Source organism: Protomyctophum bolini (assembly GCF_963924005.1).
Source record: "Protomyctophum bolini genome assembly, chromosome: 12".
Taxonomy (NCBI): domain Eukaryota; kingdom Metazoa; phylum Chordata; class Actinopteri; order Myctophiformes; family Myctophidae; genus Protomyctophum; species Protomyctophum bolini.
Genome location: NC_137873.1, coordinates 21063692 through 21083723, shown reverse-complemented (window position 1 = coordinate 21083723; position 20032 = coordinate 21063692). Strand labels below are relative to the sequence as shown.

Sequence of the window (20032 nt, the reverse complement as noted above, 5' to 3'; positions counted from 1 at the left end):
CTCATACAGCAGGTCTCATACAGCAGCAGGTCTCATACAGCAGGTCTCATACAGCAGCAGGTCTCATACAGCAGGTCTCATACAGCAGGTCTCATACAGCAGCCGGTCTCATACAGCAGGTCTCATACAGCAGCCGGTCTCATACAGCAGCAGGTCTCATACAGCAGCAGGTCTCATACAGCCGGTCTCATACAGCCGGTCTCATACAGCAGGTCTCATACAGCAGGTCTCATACAGCCGGTCTCATACATATCAATAAAGGCAGAAAAAGCCATAAACATATCTTTATAAAAAAATACTTCTTCAAAAAAAGTCCTCCTCAAAGCACCTCCTGATAGTGGTTCTAATAGTCAGGTCAGCTTCACTTGTGGATCTGTATCACGCGCGCACACGCACACACACACACACACACACACACACACACACACACACACACACACACACACACACACACACACACACACACACACAAATAAAGTGGACACTGACATCTTGAAAATCTTACAATGTATATAATTGACACAAGATTCCAGGAACAAACAACAGCAAATGACACATACTGTATTTTTCAACCTCTTCCTGGTGTTTATCGTTGACATAAACACAAACTCCCCGGTTTCTGATAACAAAAATAAAACATAGACAAAAAAGACAAATCAAAGAAAGACTTTTTTTCTTTTTCTTTCATATCGGCACCTTTCATAAATGCCAGCCACATTCAACTCAGTGTAAAATAATCTGTAAATGCTGATCTGCGATCAGTTTGGTGTTTCCCCGCCCCCGCCCCCAAACCTACTGAGTGACAGGAGGGATGAGGGAGCAGGCACTGACCAGTGCCTTGTTGGAGGGGGCTATATAGTGGTACTCAGGGGCCTGTGTGTGTGTGTGTGTTTGTATTACTATACATGTTAGGGCCAAATGTCCCCACAAGTATCTATCAATAAATGCACCAAGTCTCTGTGTGTGTGTGTGTGTGTGTGTGTGTGTGTGTGTGTGTGTGTGTGTGTACGTATGTATACGTACGTGTGTACATCTGTAATCCACGTAACTCGAGAACCGTTCGCTCCACCGACTTAAAATTCGACACACGCGTTCGCCTCTGCCCGGGCTCTGGACCTGATCACCCCTATATGTCCATATATGGAGCTGGCCTGTTCCGACATCACACTGGTGTGACATCTGCATAGACTCCATATTTGGGCATGCCTGACAAAGAACTCCATATATGGGCATAAAAGGGACAGACGTAATAACTGGGGGGGCAAGCATTTCCAACTTGCAACAAGTATCGTTCCAAGTAGGCCAGTGCCCAATTGGCACCGCTCTAGTATAATATTAGAAATAATTATTGTGAGGACCATTTTCTTGAGATGGTTACTTTTTTGTAAAACAAAACAAAAAAATTATAATACAAACTATATATGGTGAGCTAGGCTTACAATTTGGAAAAGATTTATGATTATACAGTTAGAGGTTGGATTTAGCGTTGCAGTTATGCCTGATTTACACTTAGTTAAAGGGATAGTTCAGATTAAGCTGTATGCAATACTTGCCATTAATATAGTGGTTGCAACTGTATTAATTGATTGCCCGAGTCTCGTGGTGGAAGTTCTGCTCAATTGGTCAATATTAAGTAGTTCCGGTCATTTTGTGGGGGGCACTGATGCCACGCAGTAAAAGTAAATTTTGCAAAAACATTTTTATTGTTGACCTATTTCTAAAATATTAGAGCAACTTTCGTTCAACTTTGACCCCTCTATCACATGGAACTATTTTTTGGGGCGTAGTGATATGGACATAAAAAACATAGTTCCGTGTGATAGAGGGGTAAAAAATGAACTAAAGTTGCACTAATCTTTTAGAAATAGATATAATACAAATTAGTTTTGTGGATTAATTTACTTTTAATGCGTGGCCCCCTGTGCCCCTGCACAAAATGACCGGAACTACTTAATATTTCATCAAACCAGAACTATTTAGTATTTCATACAGCTTAAGTAAAAAAAAAATCTGAACTATCCCTTTAAAATGGCAAAAACTGTAAAAAATGACATTCACAAAATCGCTGTCATAGAACATGAACGTCCTCACAAGTACAGTGTGTGTGTGTGTGTGTGTGTGTGTGTGTGTGTGTGTGTGTGTGTGTGTGTGTGTGCGCGCGTGTGTGAGTGAACGTAATGCTTGTTTTCACCATAGTTAAACAGGAGGCATCCCACTGGTCCATATCTTATCTGCATACACACATCGACCAATCAATAGTGGTCTCTGGAAGGTGTTGACTCACCCATCGATCGACCATCTTTGCGATGTCTTTGTGCAGACAATGCCATTTATTGGCCTCATAAAAGTGCAGCGTTTTAAAAAAACACAAAGTAAGGGGGGAGAGGGGAGGGGGATACTTTGAACAACAAACTAAATGAGAGTAAAAGGTGGAGGCGTATATAGTGCTGTGGTTCTCCTACTTATTTATTTATTTCACGGATCTCCCAGTTTGATATGCATTAGGCCACACGGACCCCCCATAACTCTGCAAGTACACACGGAACCAACTCCATGTGTACACTCTGAGTTACAGACTTGCAAGGGTCCATTTGGTTCCTAAGGGGCTATAATTTAGCTGGGGGACCCTGCTGAACCCCCCCTCCCCATCCTCAAGGACCGTGGGGGACCCCTCCCGGCTGCACCCCACTTTGAGAACCACTGGCGTCTAGAGAAAATGGGGGCAGAAGTGGTTTGAGGGGGAGGGGCTTGTGCAAATTTCAGCCGAAGGAGGACAGCCATTGAAAGTGAAAGTCGTGAGTTGAAAGTTGCTAAGTCGTCTTTGAATTGGAATGTCACCGTTGGGGGGGGGTCGGGGTTATATTTCTCTAATAGAGCGCGATTTATCTTTTTCACATTCAGAATCAGCATCAGAATTCACAATCACATTTCGGTTATTTCATTATTTCTATAAAAAAGAAAAAAAAAAGATGCTTCATGGGAGTGTGAACTTACTTTTGTTTCGTTTTTAATCGTCACCCCCGACCCTAAACAAGGTGTCAAAGGCAGTCACAGGCAAATCTCTAAAACCGGAACCAACACGCACACACACGCACGCACACGCGCAATCATCCATCATTAAAGCACTATAAAGAAATAATCGTAATCAAAATAACCTGGCAGCACGTTGTGACGATAAACGACGTTCAACTTTCTGAACAATTTCCACAACTGTCACCAACAAGAGATTTATTGTTTCCTAAAGATCGTAAGTGGCTCTACGATAATAATCATTAAAGTCATTAAATTCCGATCAGATGTATTATTGACATCACTGTACGTAATGGCGGGACGTCCCAGTGCACAGCCAAGCCCTATGTTAGGAACATTAAGACGGAACAGAGCTCCCAATTCCCTCACATCGTCATTTCTAGCTTTTCAATGTCAAGTGCGGCATCGACAAGCACCGATTTATATAAACACAGATGCTCTGGGGGGACTTTAGCGTATTGAAATTTCCATTTAGCAAAAGGCTATAACTTTTTAATAACCCCGCCATTGTAGTGAGCTGAATAGCATTTCATTCATATAATGGGCAGTCAGTTCAATGCAACACATTTCAATACTGTCTTCACCACCCAATCAATCAAGATTTATAGGCCTCTCTCCTCTTGTTGTTCTCTCACGCACACACACAGGCGCATGTGGTGCATTCGCGCACGCACCACACTTTCACACATGCACACGTGCAGCTCATAATCACCATCCCACCCTCCTACACAAAAGGCCTTCTCAAAACACGAGAACCTTGACATTTCTTTGAACTAAACGGGGCTGAGATGCAGCAGGTTTTCCTCCCAGCGAGGTTCTCTCAGTCAGCGCCGCAGTGTGCCACAACATACAGTAAGGTCGATCCATAATGAAGCACTGTGTCATTGTCACTTTGCCTTTGCTGTCATGTAAAAAAGCCATCGCTTTTTTTTGAAGGTCATTACAGCTGATGGAGGCAGGAAGGGTGGGCGGGCGGGTGGGGGTGGGGGGGGGGGCGGACAGACACTGAGGCACTGAGACAGAGGAGGGGGGGGGGGATGGAAGCGGGAGATGGATATGTGTTTCCAGATCAGGAAAAAAAAGAGAGAGAGAGAGAGAGAGAGGAAAAAAAGGAAAAAGCCACAAGACAATATAGCATACAGCGTGTGTGGCAGGTGAAGACAAGATGTCTAAAAGGTTGGTATTTGTTTCTTCTGTAAAACATGGGAGAAGCCGTCAGAAGCGGTAATACAGCCTGCGTTAAACAAGTGGTTATAAGTGCAGTGCTCTCCCCTGTGGTGGTGGTGGCTTTATATATATATATATATATATATATATATATATATATATATATATATATATATATATATATATAACATGTTACTGCAAAAGACAAAAATATCACCCACTCTCCGGCCGTGATCTCGATGCTAATTTTAGGAGCCAGTGAACCTCAGCGGAGGGGGGCGGGCGGGGGGAGGGCGGGCTGGGAGCTCGTGAAATGCCACGCCGACGACGCACACATACATTCGTTCCGCACCGCCGCGTGAGCAGAGTGGATAGGCAAAAGGAGGACAATATGGCAGCAGTTCTCGCTTCTGCTTCTGTCGGGGATGGAAACGGCAACATTTTCATGTCCCCCCCCCTTCCCCCCCGCCCCCCACCACCGCATGGACAATGTCTAATGGGTCACCCACTCCCCCCTTTGCGTCGTCCCATACTGTGCTCTTCTATAGTGGGGATGGTGGTGTCATGGCCCAGCATGCGTTCCGTTCACACCAGACTCCCTCCACCTGATCCCACACAGCCAGCACGGCCCGGAGCAAACAGATCAGCTCTATGGAGGGAGGGAGGGAGGGACGAGGGCGAAGGGATGGAGCGCTTGGAGAGGGGTCAAATTACTCCCACCGTGGAGGATCATGTCTGTGTGAATGTGATCGCGGCTATTATTACAGCTTACATGATGAAACGGGGCGGAAAAGTGCTGACGCGGGAGCGCTCTCACCCTCGCTCTGCGGGTGTGTGTACTGTGTGTGTGTGTGTGTGTGTGTGTGTGTGTGTGTGTGTGTGTGTGTGTAATAATGTTGTGGGTTTAACGTGTTTAAGAGGGTCTTACCCGAAAGCCCTGCAGTTCCAGATTATCCTTTAAACTCATCAATAGTTTATTTCATTTGAGTTTGCGGTTTGTGTACTTTTTCCTATTTATATCGGGGAGTGGCGAAGCCAACTGTTCGGGGAGTATATTTTTCCTCAGTTACTCACAAATAAATAATCGGAACTGAACACTATTTGAAAAGGAGCGGAATAACAAATGATTTGGCTCTGCGCAACTGTGACGCGCACCCACCTCCCCCAGATCCCCCCTGCCCTCCATACGGTGTCAACACCCACCATACTGTTAGCTCCATAGCTTCTACACAAGTACAGATATTATTTCAGAGAACCCAAAACACAAAAAAAAGAAAGAAAGAAAAACATTATGAAAAATGCAGAAAAGACCAGCTCTAACGGTGTCATAATAATAGCAAGAAATAAAAAGTACAAGAGCAGAATGTAAAAGATCTATGAATACTTTTTTTGTTGTTCCATTTTGCCCTTGTTCCGAGACCAAACGGAAGTCCATCCATGTACATTTTGTGTGTGTGTGTTTTCTTTTTTGTGTGTGGTTTCCCTATATTTGTTTTGGCAAAGTAACTAACCCCCGACATCTTTCTCCCTCAGCCGGCCCACGGCCACCCACCCCCGTGTCCCAAACTCAGTCCCAATCGGTGGAGTTTTCCCCTGTAGATTATCGCCGGAGCAGTAAGATGACCGGCGAGAGTAGGTAGATGGCGACGCGCGGCAGGTTCTGGTTGGCTCCTGAAGCTTTCACCACCTTCTTGTTCTCCGGGGGGTTCGCGTACACTTTGGGCGTGCTCGGGGTCATGAGGCGCGGACCCCCCCGGGGACAAATGTCATCTCCGCATATTCCACTTCCCGAGCCGCTCACGTCGTCGCCTGAGCACAAAGCACAAAAATAATAGAAATAAAATATTGTAATAACCGTTTTATTCTCGACACACTGTAGCCTATAGGTGAACCGTTTGCCCTTTTCCATTCCTTTCTGACTGCAGTACTTTATGGATTCAATTATTTTCATAAACCCGTTTGGACATTCCCAAATTCTCTCGTGGATTGTCGACTATAATTTGGTTCGTGTCTTTCTAATTGTAATCCACACGCGTACAGCGTAGCTGCTGCTTGAAGTAGGCAGATGTTCTCTAAAGTAAGCCACCTGGGGCTTTTACCACAGAACTGACTTATACTAATGCAACTGCAATGTTTCAGGTACAAGAGACCAAATGTGAGCTATATGCAACCAAGGCCCACAGGGCCTCTTAATCCTGATTGCTCTACCGCAACCTTCATAACTACAGTAAGAGCGTAATAGGTTTGCTGCCCGGGTTCCAGATCTGGAAAAGCGAATTCCTTTTTCTGTGCCAGTAACTCTTCACACAATGAAACTTGATAAGCGTTGATGAGTGAGAATAATGTGGTATAAAATCCGACCTCAATTATCCAAAGTGGCAGCATGATTGAGGCCAGCACACCTTCGGCTTTGTCCTAAAATAGCGCTGCCGTTTCAATAGTGACTGGGTGTTTAACAGAGCTAAGCCCTCCGTTATTATTATCAGTAATTTGTTTAATACCATTTGCGAGCAGCATTTGCATAGAAATCTGTACAAGGGAACATCATCTGAAAATGTGTCTTGAGTGGCCAAGATAAATCTAAAATACATACATTTATTTATTATTTGCCATTTTTTGTACATTTTGAAACACATACTTAGATTTCTGACCTACCCCCACAAACTTGCCCCTCCCCTACTTTCTCTGTCAATCGTTATGTAATGTATTGTATTTCTTATTGATAGAGAACAATGGTCGGTTTTGTGTTAGCCTTTTGCATAACTTTTGACTGTACATGTACTGTTAACAATCCTGTTAATAAAGTATTCAATCAATCAATCAATCAAGTCAAATCTGGAAGGCTGCAGGTCATTAAAGTAGTTTTAACATTGGGAGAAAAAAAAGAAGAAAAAAATGCACTCACTGGTGTCCTGGAAGTCCACATCGTTGCCATTGAGGGCGTTCTTGAGGCGGTGGGTCATGATCTTCAGCTGCATGATCTGCTGGCGTATAGTCATGTCTGGCTTGGTGATGTCGATCTCCACCTCAGGGTTGTTGATCTGACTCGCTAGGCCGTCGCCCATCACCTCAGGCAGATACCTGGAGAGGATCATAATGATGTCGTACTTCACTATCATCATCATCGTCATTCTTCACAATACCATGGCAACGTGGTTCTCAAACCTTTCAGGATCAGGGCCCACTTGAAAATCTTGAAAGTGGTCAGCTGGGTGTGCATCTTTAGAGCATGTTTCGTTTAATAATAACTTGGTTTTCTTTATGTTTTAAAGACAAAATACAACAATTACATTAATTCTTGTTTGAAGCCTTGAATTCGTGGAGATCGTTTCATTTTTGTCACATTCCTACGCCAATAATTTGATGACCAGGTCATGGGTTAGCAGGAGACTCTTCAATGTAGTAGTAGTAGTAGTATAAGTACCTAATTAGGTAATCGGTACTCTGCCAGTCATAAAATTATTTACTTAGGAGGAATGCGACAAAAACGAAACAATCTCCATGCTTCAAACAAGAATTAATGTAATATTTGTATTTTCTCATTAAAACATGAACACTTTAACCTTTAAAACATTAGTTTTAATCAGTGTGGTGTGGTGTGTTTTAAGGGACCCCCACCGTGCGCGGTTCATGCCGTTCCAGCATTTATCCTCGGCTCCCGCTCCGGTGGCCACCCGGTCGCTGCAGAGGACGCTGGGAAGTGACACCCAGTACGGCTGCATGTCCTTCAGCCTCCTGGTGACGTCGAACACCTGCGGAGACCCACACAGACCCACCGTTCATTATCACCTGCTGCTCTAATAGCATAACGCAGTAACGCTCCAACGGGGATGCACAAACACCACACAATTAATTCAAGCGCTAGCTGGGGTCATCCATTTGTTTGTCATCTGATTAATTCCTCCATCTATCGCTCCATTATGAACTGTACGACTTAGCTTTAATTGACCGTGCCGGTGGCGAAATAGCTCCTGCATCATAAACCCCCGATGAGACAGAACAGGCCATCAGAGGGTTTTAAACGAGATGTATGGAGTTGGGGGGGGGGGGGGGTAGGGGGTAGTTACAGTAACGTACCAGTTTCTCCAGTTTACCCGTGCTGGGTCCCATCCTGTCCTCCACGGTCACTTTCCCCGTCCTCGTCACATCGTCCTGTGAGGTGTTGGTTCCTCCTCTAGGCGTCCCGCACGCCTGGAACAACTGGAGGACGAGGATAGAGTCACGGAACCATACAGTGTGTTATTAAATAAAGGTTTTAATTGTTTTTTTGTTTTGTTTTATAACTTTATTTATAGGATTTTCAATTTTTGTAGACAAACAACCCCACATATACCCCACCCTCCCCGGTTCCATCACAAAGGAAGACAACAACAACAAAAAGCAACAATATAATAAACAGGTAGTAAAGGATATAAATAATAAATGAATAAAATAAATACAATAAAATTTGCCTTTTTTGATTGATTTATTGAATAGTTTATTAGACAGAAATGTATAAAACAGCAACAGAGTACAGTCAAACATTTAGTTTATTTATTTGTTTAGCTGTTTTTTTGTTAGTCCAAAACACTTTTTTGGTCTTTTAATTAATGACCAAAATAAAACGGCTATTACTACGACACTACAGCTGCAGCAAGAAGATTAAAGAGTCTAGGAGATTAAGAATAGTCCAAATGACACAGGAGGAGATTGGATGATAGAAGGGAGAGAAACAGGATGAACAGTGCTGATCAGATTGGACAAGGCTCTGACAGAAGCTTATTGAAGTTTTCTTCAAAAACAAACAAAGAAAAGTGCGCTGTGCTTTATCATCAGTTCCATCTTCCTCCTTCGAACGGACTGGATGAAACTCAGATTTAAAACTAGAACATTTTGCCTGCAACCATGCAGTATGTAAATCAGCCTCGGTTCGGTATCTTTATTTCTACGGTGTCAACGTGACTGGAATCCAATAGGCCTGAAACTAAGGCTTTGAATAGAGTGCTATAAGCCAATACTTAATGCTGCTATGGACAAGATGTTATACTCCCTTTTCGAAGACGTTTTCTACGCAACTTTATCCATAAGGGCACAAAGGGCCTTTGTGTGACTTATTGCATACGCCTCCTCAGCCCTCTAGACCAAGAATGGTGAAGGCCACTTGTAGTTTACATTACCACAGGACTGAAATCACCATATCCCTGTACAGAGAGAGGGGGGGGTGTTGGATAGTACAGCTCAGCTGACTGTATTTCTCTCTGGGGGGCTTATATTGCACTTGTCAAATGAGGGACAACTTGAGCTTGAAGAGATGCTATTTTTGGCACATGACACCATCGTACGACAAGGCATAAATCAGTCTTAAGCGACAGTCTCATCCGGTCTGGCCTGTTTGGGATAGCTGCAAGGCTTCCCTTTACCTCAAGATGCATCGTTAAAACATGAATCTATGCTGAGCCTCCGGTCATGCATCTTAGGTCGCCAGTGCTATGTGTTTTTATAGCACACAGAATAATAGGTGTAAGAGATATGACATGGACTCCACCTATGTCACAGTGTAGGATTTATGCCACGCGGCACTCAAGCGCAATTTGCACATGCATTTTGAATGCATTCCATATACACCCATATTAAGTTGCTGAGGCAATCACACAGACCCGTCCCGTATCTTATGTGATCCTGATAGTCTTAATAGGGCACGTACTGCGAGTGATTGGAACATGCGGGTTTAGGATCTGGACGTCAGCAGATTATGTAAGTAGGGGATAATCCATGCGATACTTGGTGTACATGCCATAATGCTACTGGAACATGGACACCAATTGACCGCTGTGGGGACCCGCTCCTCAAGTGGTGAAGATTATAAGTGGGCAGCTGCAGGAAAAAAACTATTCTTTCTGCTGAACCAATACAGGCCTGGGGAGGAGATGCTTCTGCCAGGCACTTGTTTCTTTTTTTCCTCTCCACATAATAGGAGCACTTATCCAGAGGGAGCCTTTGTCTTGCCTCTCACTCTCTGCACTGCACTCATCTTCAACCATCACCAAAACAATAGAGCCAGATTGAGATTTATCATGGCTGCCTTGTGTGTTTTAAAGACTCACCAGTGTTTGAAGAAGTGGTTCTCAGATTATAATTATGATTCTTTCACTTCTGTTTAGAACTGAGGTTGATTCAAAAAAGGCTTCTGAATCCTAACATCAGTTAGTGAAGTGAAGTGAATTAAAATGACCATAACAGGTCTAAATGGTTAAGTAAAGTAGCAATACCACAAAAGTCCTATATTACAATTTGACTTGAGTACATACTTTAAGTATAAATAGTAGTACAAGCTCACAATGCGTGACGATGGACTCTGTTCTGCACTGCCATGAACTTACTTCCACCTTTCACCAAACAATGGAGCCAGATTTATCATGGTTGCTACTGTGCTTTTTAAGACTCACATTAAAACGCCAGACAAACGCCATTAAATAGAGGCAGGAATAGCTTGGCGGTGTCTGATGGATGTCTCAAACAGCACCTCTCTGTTTTAACCCATTATTAAAACCAGGAAAGCATCTGTGTCATTTTAGATGTATACAGCAACATACGTTTTTTTCTGAAAACTCTTAGGTTTTAGAACAGTGGTTTAGATTCATCCATCCAGCCATCTTCAACTGCTTATCCAGAATCTGGTTGAGCGGGTAACAGTTCCAACAGAGATTTTCAGTCTTCCCTTTCCAGAGCAACTTCCGCTTGGGGGATCCAGAGGCGTTCCCAGGCCAGTGTGGAGATATAATCCCCCCATTTGGTCCTTGGTCTGGTACAGGGTCTCTTCCCATGCAGTGGGACCTGCAGCAAGGATGCCCGAACCACCTAAACTGGCTCCTTTCCTAGTCAAGGAGCAGCCGTTCTACTCCGAGTCCCTCATGTATGTACTCTCCCTATCCCTTTAGGGAGAAGCTGGACACCCGCTTGAGAAAACTGATTCTTAGTCTTTTGGTCATGACAGTGGTTCTCAAAAATAGCAGCGTTAGCATTAGAAGGCATTTGTAGAGGCGGCCTCCTGCAGGTCTTAATGGGCTGTTATGTGGAGCGTTGCAAGTTGCAACAGCGTACAACACTGACTGCATCTGTATCAATGAGTGTGAGGGAACTGAATGGCCTGAAATGTGGCCAACATTTATTTTACAAATGTCTCTCACCCATTACTATACAATTGTGATGCACTAAAAAACGTTGCAAAACGCAAATGTACACAGGGCGTTTTTGTGTTATCGCTTTAGCTTTAATGTCTTGTGCAGTTTACATTTCTGACGGATAAAGTAATCAATCAATCAATTTTCAGCAAACGGGTGTGTTCTGTGTTCTCACCTTGGTGTTGACCGAGTCGATGTTCTCCATCATGGTAGAGATGGCTTCTGATATGCGGTTGGGAAGCGAGAGAACCACCATATCCACACCTGCTGGGCCGTCGAAGCGGGTAGCCACCTGCACCATGGTATCTGCGCGCGCGCACACACACACACACACACACACACACACACACACACACACACACACACACACACACACACACACACAGTCAGCATGGAGGAGGCAGGGGACAGTTGAGTGTCACATATTGCAGGCAGAATGGAGTTTCGGTGAGGAATTACATGAGAAATGAGCTGTGACATGAATCTAGTCATGTAGAAGTATAGTTGAGAGTGTAGTGTGCGTGTGTGTGTGTGTGTGTGTGTGTGTGTGTGTGTGTGTGTGTGTGTGTGCGTGCGTGCGTGCGCGTGCCAAAACCAATAAAAGCTCAACTAAAACCAAGAAACATAATTAATATAGCAGACCAGCTTTAAAAACTAATCAAAACTAAACTGAAATTAAAAAAGGCAAAATGATATAAAAACTAATGAAAAATGTAAAAGCATAATAATCTTGGTGCACACTTGGTGTGCGTGTGCGTGTGCGTGTGTGTGTGTGTGTGTGTGTGTGCGTGTGTGTCTGTGTATGCCACCTGCAAGGTGCCTCCATTCGGTGTTGAGGTCGGCCTGGTTGGCCAGGCAGCCCTTCATCACGTTGCTGCAGTAGTTGTTGCATGGCCTGGCGGAGGCCATGCCACGGCAGTGAGGACAGTACGTCATCCTCATGATGGCACGCATGCATTCCTGGCTCAGCTGCACCTGGAGCCAGAAAGATGACACCCAAGTAAACATACGTACTGTACCCTGCCTGCAACCACCTGTTCTATATTCACTTGAACCGCAGCATCTATATCGCTGAGGTCGGGCAGAAACCCCATTTTTCATGAATTATCGCCCTACTTGCTCATCCTACAGCGTCACACAAAAGCAGCAAAAGTAGCAGATCCACAAGATTTGAGCTTGTGGATCTGCTACTTTTGCCGTTTTAGAATTTGAAATCTGAAAAGTAGGAGTTTTGGACACCCGTCAGAGATGATATTCAGGGTGTGATCTACAATCACACAACGCAACGCAAGGCACGACACGTTGTCCTGCTGTGCTTGTAGATTGGTTAGTTTTGGTATCAAGATTTGGTGTAGACAGAAAAACGCGGGCCGAGCACAGAGACAACTCAGGTCTAGTTTAATAAGTCTAGACTGGTTTAAGTGTTTTATTTAGCACGCATCAATGAGCTAGGAGCCTGACGGATGCCAGCGGCATTAGCGGCAATATATCAAAGGCAGAGTTCTGGCAGTGGGAAACCGATTTCCTTGTGCCACATAAACATTGAAATACTTTCAACCTGGAATATTGTCAAAAAACACCACAAAGTATATAGAGCTTCGATGGTTAAAGGATGCAGAGATGTTCGTTTCCTTGGCCCAACAATGACAGCCACAATAGATTTGGAGGTCACCTCCCGTGGGGACATTTTTCCCCCTGCAGCAAGGTTTCCATGGAAACCACTTGTCTGGGAGACTTTGCGTTTTGACTTGCGCTGACATTCACAGCCACATTCTGAGCTCACCCCGTCCTCCATCGCCATGTCCCATGTGGTCGTTCCCGTAGGAAAGGGCCTCCATGCGTACAAACTGAAACTGGGTTAATACCAGTAAGCTCTGTTCACAAGAGAGCACAGCTATGCATACAAAACCCCAGGATCTGTGTGTGTGCATGTGTGCATGCGGGGGCGTGTGTGTGTGTGTGTGTGTGTGTGAGAGAGATTCTGTAGAACTCTTCTAAGCTGACATCTGGGCCAGCCCGATGCTTTTCCTGGAAACTCCTCCTCTCCCCAAGTCGCAGTTAAAACCTGCTTTCAACAAATACACAGACTTTACAGAGGGGAGATAGAACAACAATGGGGATCGGCAGTGAAAACAACTCACACAGGGTCCGGACTCACTCCGGACCCTTCAGAGCTCCGCGCTTATACGTCCATTTTGTCTCCCTGCCTGGCAGAGTTGAATGAGAGAAAGACAGAAGGCCTCGTTGTTTCCAGGCTGCGATTACATTTTCAGTACCACGGACAGCGGCACACATGCCCCTTCCTCTAATAACAACAGAACAGTGAACAAAAGGCCCGGGCTCCCTCCGCGCGGCTCACTGTTTACACTGTGTTTGTGCCACTCGCTAGCGCCATCTGACTGGAACTATGGCGACAGCACAAGACAGGGGAGAAAAAAAACTTAAAGCGATCCGAGTCTCCGGTGGTGTGAGAACAGATCAGTGCAATCTGGTAATTAATGCCAGTTGGGAGAAAATGGGGAAGAACTGAGAGAGGGATGGGGGCGGGGGTCTTAAGTTAACAAACACAAATAACCACATTCCCAGGCTCGGGAGTTTGGAGTGATAATATGCATGATGAGTCACACGTCGTGAGGGCCCCCCCGCTCCCCTCCCTCCCCTCCCTCTCCTCCTCGCCCTCCTCCCCCCCGAACACCCCCTCTATCTCTTCTCCTCCGGCACCACCACGAGCAACCTGCACTCTGTTAGTCCGGGATGAGTCAGACAAGCGCTTCCCCGGTGAGAGAGTGTCAAGCGAGAAACAGGTAGGGGGCAAGAGGGAGGGATAGGTGATCGGATACTGATGACCCCTGCCTATCCCAGCACACGCACACGCACGCGCACGCGCACGCACGCACACACACACACACACACACACACACACACACACACACACACACAAACAACGAAAAAGGTTGACAGGGAGGTTGATGAGGGGCAGGACGGTGGGGAGAGAGAGAGAGAGAGAGCCGTCAGTACCAGCGGTGTGCGGTGGATAATAAGGTAGTTCCTGTTGCATCATCCGCAGTTTTTAACACACGGCTGTCTCGGGCCAAAGGCAACAGGTGTTTATTATGCGGTGGCAGTATAAGTAAGTCTGCAGGCTTATGTTGGCAGCAGCTTCCTTCACGTCCTTGCAGGGCCTTGGAGGACCACCAAGGACTGTGAGGGACGAGGGACGCCTTAATTAGGACCGCCGACATGAATGGTAGTGAGAGAACATGTATTTCAACATTATATATAGTATAACAAACAAAAAGATATACCTGTATATATATGAAATATAGTATTTCTATATTGCAGTATTGATACTTTTACTTAAGTAAAAAATACTTTTTCCACCACTGCACGAGAACATGCACACATACACGCACACAAAATACGTACAGTGCACTTTAACTGTCAAGTCAGGCTGACCTTGATTTAACCATCCCCACTCTGGCCCATATAATAAGAGGAATATCAAGAAGACTATATTTGCACATGTAAAAAGAGACCCTCCCGAGCTTAGCAACATTGTTATTATGCTAAACGAGAGCTAAGAACCCTGAATGGGCTTATCTAAAGCTGCTCGGGGCGAGAGAACGGTGACATAATTGACATAATTTTGTACACGTTTGACATTCCATTGTTTATAATGTGGGTCATTACATTCACACTCCTCCTTCGAACTATAGTCTCCCTTACTCATCATCATCCATCCCCCCATGCGCAAGAGGTCAGGAGGATCTTCAACAGCACATTACTGTACCTACAGTACAGTGTGGAGGCAATCAGGGTTAGATTTTCTCTGATCCTTGCCACTGCTGTGATACCCCCTTCCCCCCTATCAACAGGGATAGTTTTTATCTAGAAGCATGGATAACAGGGAAATTATTAAATATTATTATAATTGTTAAATTGTTTTATTATCAAACGTATCACAAATATAGACTGTCTGATATGTTTGATAATAACACAATTAAATTTAACAATTCATTTTAATAACAATTTTATGTAATGTGCAGTATGTTAACCACAGGCAATTTATGCTTGGAGCGACAATGAAAGTGACAACAAATGTGTGGCGGGAGACTCCGCTGACGGCGTCGCATACCTCTGGGGTTAAACGGATGGTTGACTACTCTCTGATTGGTTGGGAAGACGAAGTAAGCTGCAGTTACCACAGAGACGGCTGAGACACGGACATGCACTTCCTTGGTTACGTTTCGTGGGTGACCCGCGACTCACAGATAGTATGAATGACACACGCAGAGCGGCGGTGGCTCAGCTTGGGAAGACTCCTGAATGCCCCTATACTTGGCCATACTACAGCGTCACACAAAAGGTTTTCCACCTGATGATAATGGATTTCTTTAAAAAAAACACGTACGCTGTGAGCTATTTTTGCTAGTTTACGCTCAAAGGAGTATACAGGGCATAAGTCTACATGTTACAAATCGAACCCTGATATTAACCCTGCCCGCAAACCGGTAGGACCGCAGATCTGCACCAGTATGACCCACTTATTTCATACACACAAACCCAGGGGGGAATGGAATAAAAATATATAAATTAATAAAGTTAAGGAAGGGCACAGCAACTTGGTGCAGCCTGAAGCAAAATAGAGGAGAGAACACTGAAGGGGAAAGATCGTGTAGCATATTAATATTTATGTAATCGTAACCTTCACTTTTCTGCCAATTTGATTCGTCGCTCTGCTTGTTTGATTTATTTACAATGTGCCCTTCCGTGCGCACAAACACACACACACACACACACACACACACACACACACACACACACACACACACACACACACACACACACACACACACACACACACACACACACACACACACACACACACACACACACACACACACACACACACACACACACACACACACACACACACACACACACACACACACACACACACACACACACACACACACACACACACACACACACCTCGGCGTGTCTGTGTTTTACTACAGGCTCCGGTCCTGAAGTCATTCTGTGTTGCCTTCCGATGCCGCTGACCCACTGCCACAGACAGCTCCTGATTTAAATACTGTAACATCCGATCCCCTTTCTAATAAAGACCTGAAGGTCATGTCATCTCCTCCTTGTTCATGGAAGGCATATTGCGGGACGATAATTGTTATTATCGTTCATCGTGATTAAAACATTCACAATAATCATATCAAAGATATAAAAAAATATCGTGATATTGCCCTTTGTCCATTGTTTGGTTGATTAAAAAAATAAAAAAATAAATAATAGCATGGATGTACAGTAAAACAAGCTAAAAGATTAATCTTAAATCCTGGGGAGTTGTGTCCATTGTGGTCCTATACAGTTCCATTAATAAACAGAGCTTATGCTTAGCACTCACGGCAAGGCATGGATGCTGGGGTGCAATCATGCAATGGGTTAACAAAAGCGCCATTGCCAAGAGTTTAATTTTCATTATAGTGAAAATATATGATATCATTAATCACAATAATTTCGGCTACAATAATTGTGACACGAAATTTTCACATGGTCCCTCTATCATCCCTAAACATACAGTATACCCAGGTCATCTGTGGGCTGATGGCTGCTACTGTCTGACGCTAGGCTGTGGTAAACATCTCCAGTCTCATGACCCATTAGCTGGCTATGAAGAGATATAAATAGGAGCGCTTGTCTCATTAGGACACAATCAATTGAAGATTGGGTTACAACGGGGAGACGGAGGGGGAAGCTAAAGATCCTAATTAGTACACCAGGGCAGGCTATACTCTGAGGGAGAGAGAGAGAGAGAGAGAGAGAGAGAGAGAGAGAGAGAGAGAGAGAGAGAGAATGCATGCAGTTCTCAACAATGTTGACAGAAATGATGGATTTGTCGGCAGGGCTGAGACTGGACGTGACATAATATAAAGTGAAGAGGAGAGTAGAAAAGACAGTGTAGAAGAACAGAAAAGCGTGCTGGGTTGTCTGTATTATGTGCTGCAGCCCTGTGGTCAAGAACCCAGTGTGAAGCTGGTTGAACAGTCTTGAATAATAATAATACTAGCTTGCCGGGAGGGGAAAACAAGTCTTTTCATTGTCATTTTCCATTTCCTCTGTATCTCTCTCTCCGTGTGCCTGTGGTCCCTGTCTACCTCTGTGTGGGCAAGCACCGGCAGCCCAGTGGTGGAAAAAGTATTCACACTTACTTACAGTAAGTAAAAGTTGCAATACTGCAATGTAGAACTACTCTGTTACAACTAAAAGTCTGAAATTCAAAATGTACTTGAGTAAAAGTACAAATGTATTGGTATCAAAATGTACCAAATTAGGAAGTACGCAGAATGTGTATATGCATACAAATCGTTAATGAAAATAGGTTGTCCATTTTCAAATGGCCGACATGTACAGTATATAGGACTGAAGTGCAGTAAATGTCTGTTTTGTAATAATAATCAAAATCTACAAAGTAACTATTAGTAACTAAGGTTTTTAAATAAATGTAGTGGAGTAAAAGTACAATATCTGTCTCCGAGATGTGGTGGAGAATTGGAAATACTCAAGCAAAGTATAAAAACCAAGTAAATGTATGTAGTTACTTTGGTGGGTGATGTGGGAGTAGGGCCATGTGACCTTGAACAGAGGACTGAGGCGGTGCATCTGTATCAATCAATCAGTGCCATACAGACATCGTCTGGGATGAATCCACGGTATACAGAAATGAGAAAATTCAGTTTTCTGGCGCTACGGAATACCTGGTGTGTCTCCGAAAGACTTTTTTCTTTTTTTTCCTTTTTTTTTTTTACAGAACCTGGCTCAGTGAGTGTGAGGAGTACTTTATCGTTCAATTTATTCTGCACTCGTGCTGCCTCCAGAGACGTGCGCGTGCGCGAGCGTGTGTGTGTGTGTGTGTGTGTGGAAGGCAGTCCCTGACCTCATTGAGAGGGCATTAGATGACATTTTGTAATTTTGTAAAAGCTGGACTAATTACTTATACATTTTCCCCCCAGCTGACCTCATTTAATGAACACATCGCTCAGTGTCCTCCGGAAACCAACAAAATGGCATCAGCCGGGAAATATGTAATAAGATCAAGCCCCTCTGAGGTGACACTGTGTTGCACAGGACCGATGGAAAAACTAGGTGTGCGCCATGTGCACACCTGTACCTATTATGTGCCTGCATGCCTGTGTGCATGTTGTAGGTACATGTGTGTGTGTGTGTGTGTGTGTGTGTGTGTGTGTGTGTGTGTGTGTGTGTGTGTGCGTGTGCGTGCGTGCGTGCGTGTGCGAGAGAGAGACACAGAGAGAAAGAGAGAGAGGGAGAGAGAGTGAAAGTGACTGCTTATCAGCTCAACACCTTGTGGGCTTGCAGAGCGCTGCGGGGGCTGTAAGCCACTCCAGCAGGTCTGGAGGGCACGCCCACAGGGCACAAATCATGAATAGAAATGCCAGCTTAGCGCGTCTGCCCATGCTAATGCAGCTCCTCACTCCCCTGTTAGCGCTAGCCCCGCGGCTAAGCAGTGCAGCGCAGCCTTCATATTCCCTCACTGTAAGGTCCCGGGTTATGCTAGCCGCCACTGATACTAATACTATTTCAGGGTTCCCCCCTCGGCTCTCATGCCGTCTTTATTTATTCAGTCAGGAACACTCACGTCAAAGTAGAAAACAAATGGAATACAGTTAAAATTGCAGCAGGGTTGAGCAAAATCAGAGAACGCCATGCAAAATCCCCCCTTGGGTATACAAGAGCAGGCCTATAGCAAGACATTTAAACAGATTAACTTAAGTCATGCAAACTTGAATCATGCAAACTTGAATGCATATTAACATTAAAGCCATAGATCATTGAATATCAGTTTAGAGCTATGCAACATTGAATTCCAGTTTGCTTTAGTCATGCACACGAGAATTTCAGTCGCACATTCAGTTTAAACATTGAGTATTTCAAGACTCTGAAGTCTGAATCATAAGGTGGAGGCTGTGGTGGTGGCAACAGCAACAGAGTGTGAAGCAATTGAAGCAGAGATCCAGTGCAGGGGAGAGCTGAACCGAAGGTCCGGCATGCGGAAATCACCCGTCGCTCCCGACAATGCGTTGCTCCGACATGCGTTAGGTTAGGGTTTTGGGCAGGGTGTCGGTCTAATGACCGACAGACCAACAGTATGTCGGAAACTAAAGCCTGTACCCGCTTGGACTAGCTGCACTTTTTTTATTCCTGGTTTTATTCCTCTGTGGCTTCGCTAGGCTCTGCAGTGTGTGCTTAATTGAGACGTCCCGGGGTCCCTGTGCGTAGGAAGTGAGCCCAGCCACCTATCTTTTGGGACGACGACAGCCTGAGAGAGCGACAACAGACAAGGCCGCTTTCCTCTAAGGCTCAACGCTCTACTGGCAGAGCTAACAACACTACCGCACAGATACAGAAAAAGGATGCGACACACATCGAGGATCTGACACACATCCAGTTGACGTGGCCCCCTGCTGTCAAACACTGACGGTAGCTTAATCTTTTAACAGAGAACATACGCCCCTCCCAACGTGTTAGAACTTCCAGGCTTTCTCTCTGTTCCCTTCTCTTTCTTGCTTACATACGCCCTGGCTCCCCCATATTTCATCCGCGAAAGACGCAGAATATTCTTCTCAGGTGCAGCATTATAAACC

The 20032-nt window shown here is 44.7% G+C and overlaps 1 protein-coding gene across 1 annotated transcript in view; it reads right to left on the bottom strand.

Moving 5' to 3' along the window:
* Positions 1-497: 497 nt before the first annotated feature.
* The window catches only part of gpc1b (glypican 1b), a 105985-nt gene continuing 86450 nt past the window's right edge, over positions 498-20032 (bottom strand). Inside the window, exons 6-11 of the mRNA XM_080777967.1 lie at positions 12167-12332; positions 11533-11663; positions 8275-8397; positions 7816-7949; positions 7103-7278; positions 498-6006 (exon numbers count right to left, since the gene is read on the bottom strand). Coding sequence (XP_080634093.1) covers positions 5798-6006; positions 7103-7278; positions 7816-7949; positions 8275-8397; positions 11533-11663; positions 12167-12332 — 939 coding nt within the window. The 3' untranslated portion in view covers positions 498-5797. The remainder of the gene's footprint in view (positions 6007-7102; positions 7279-7815; positions 7950-8274; positions 8398-11532; positions 11664-12166; positions 12333-20032) is intronic.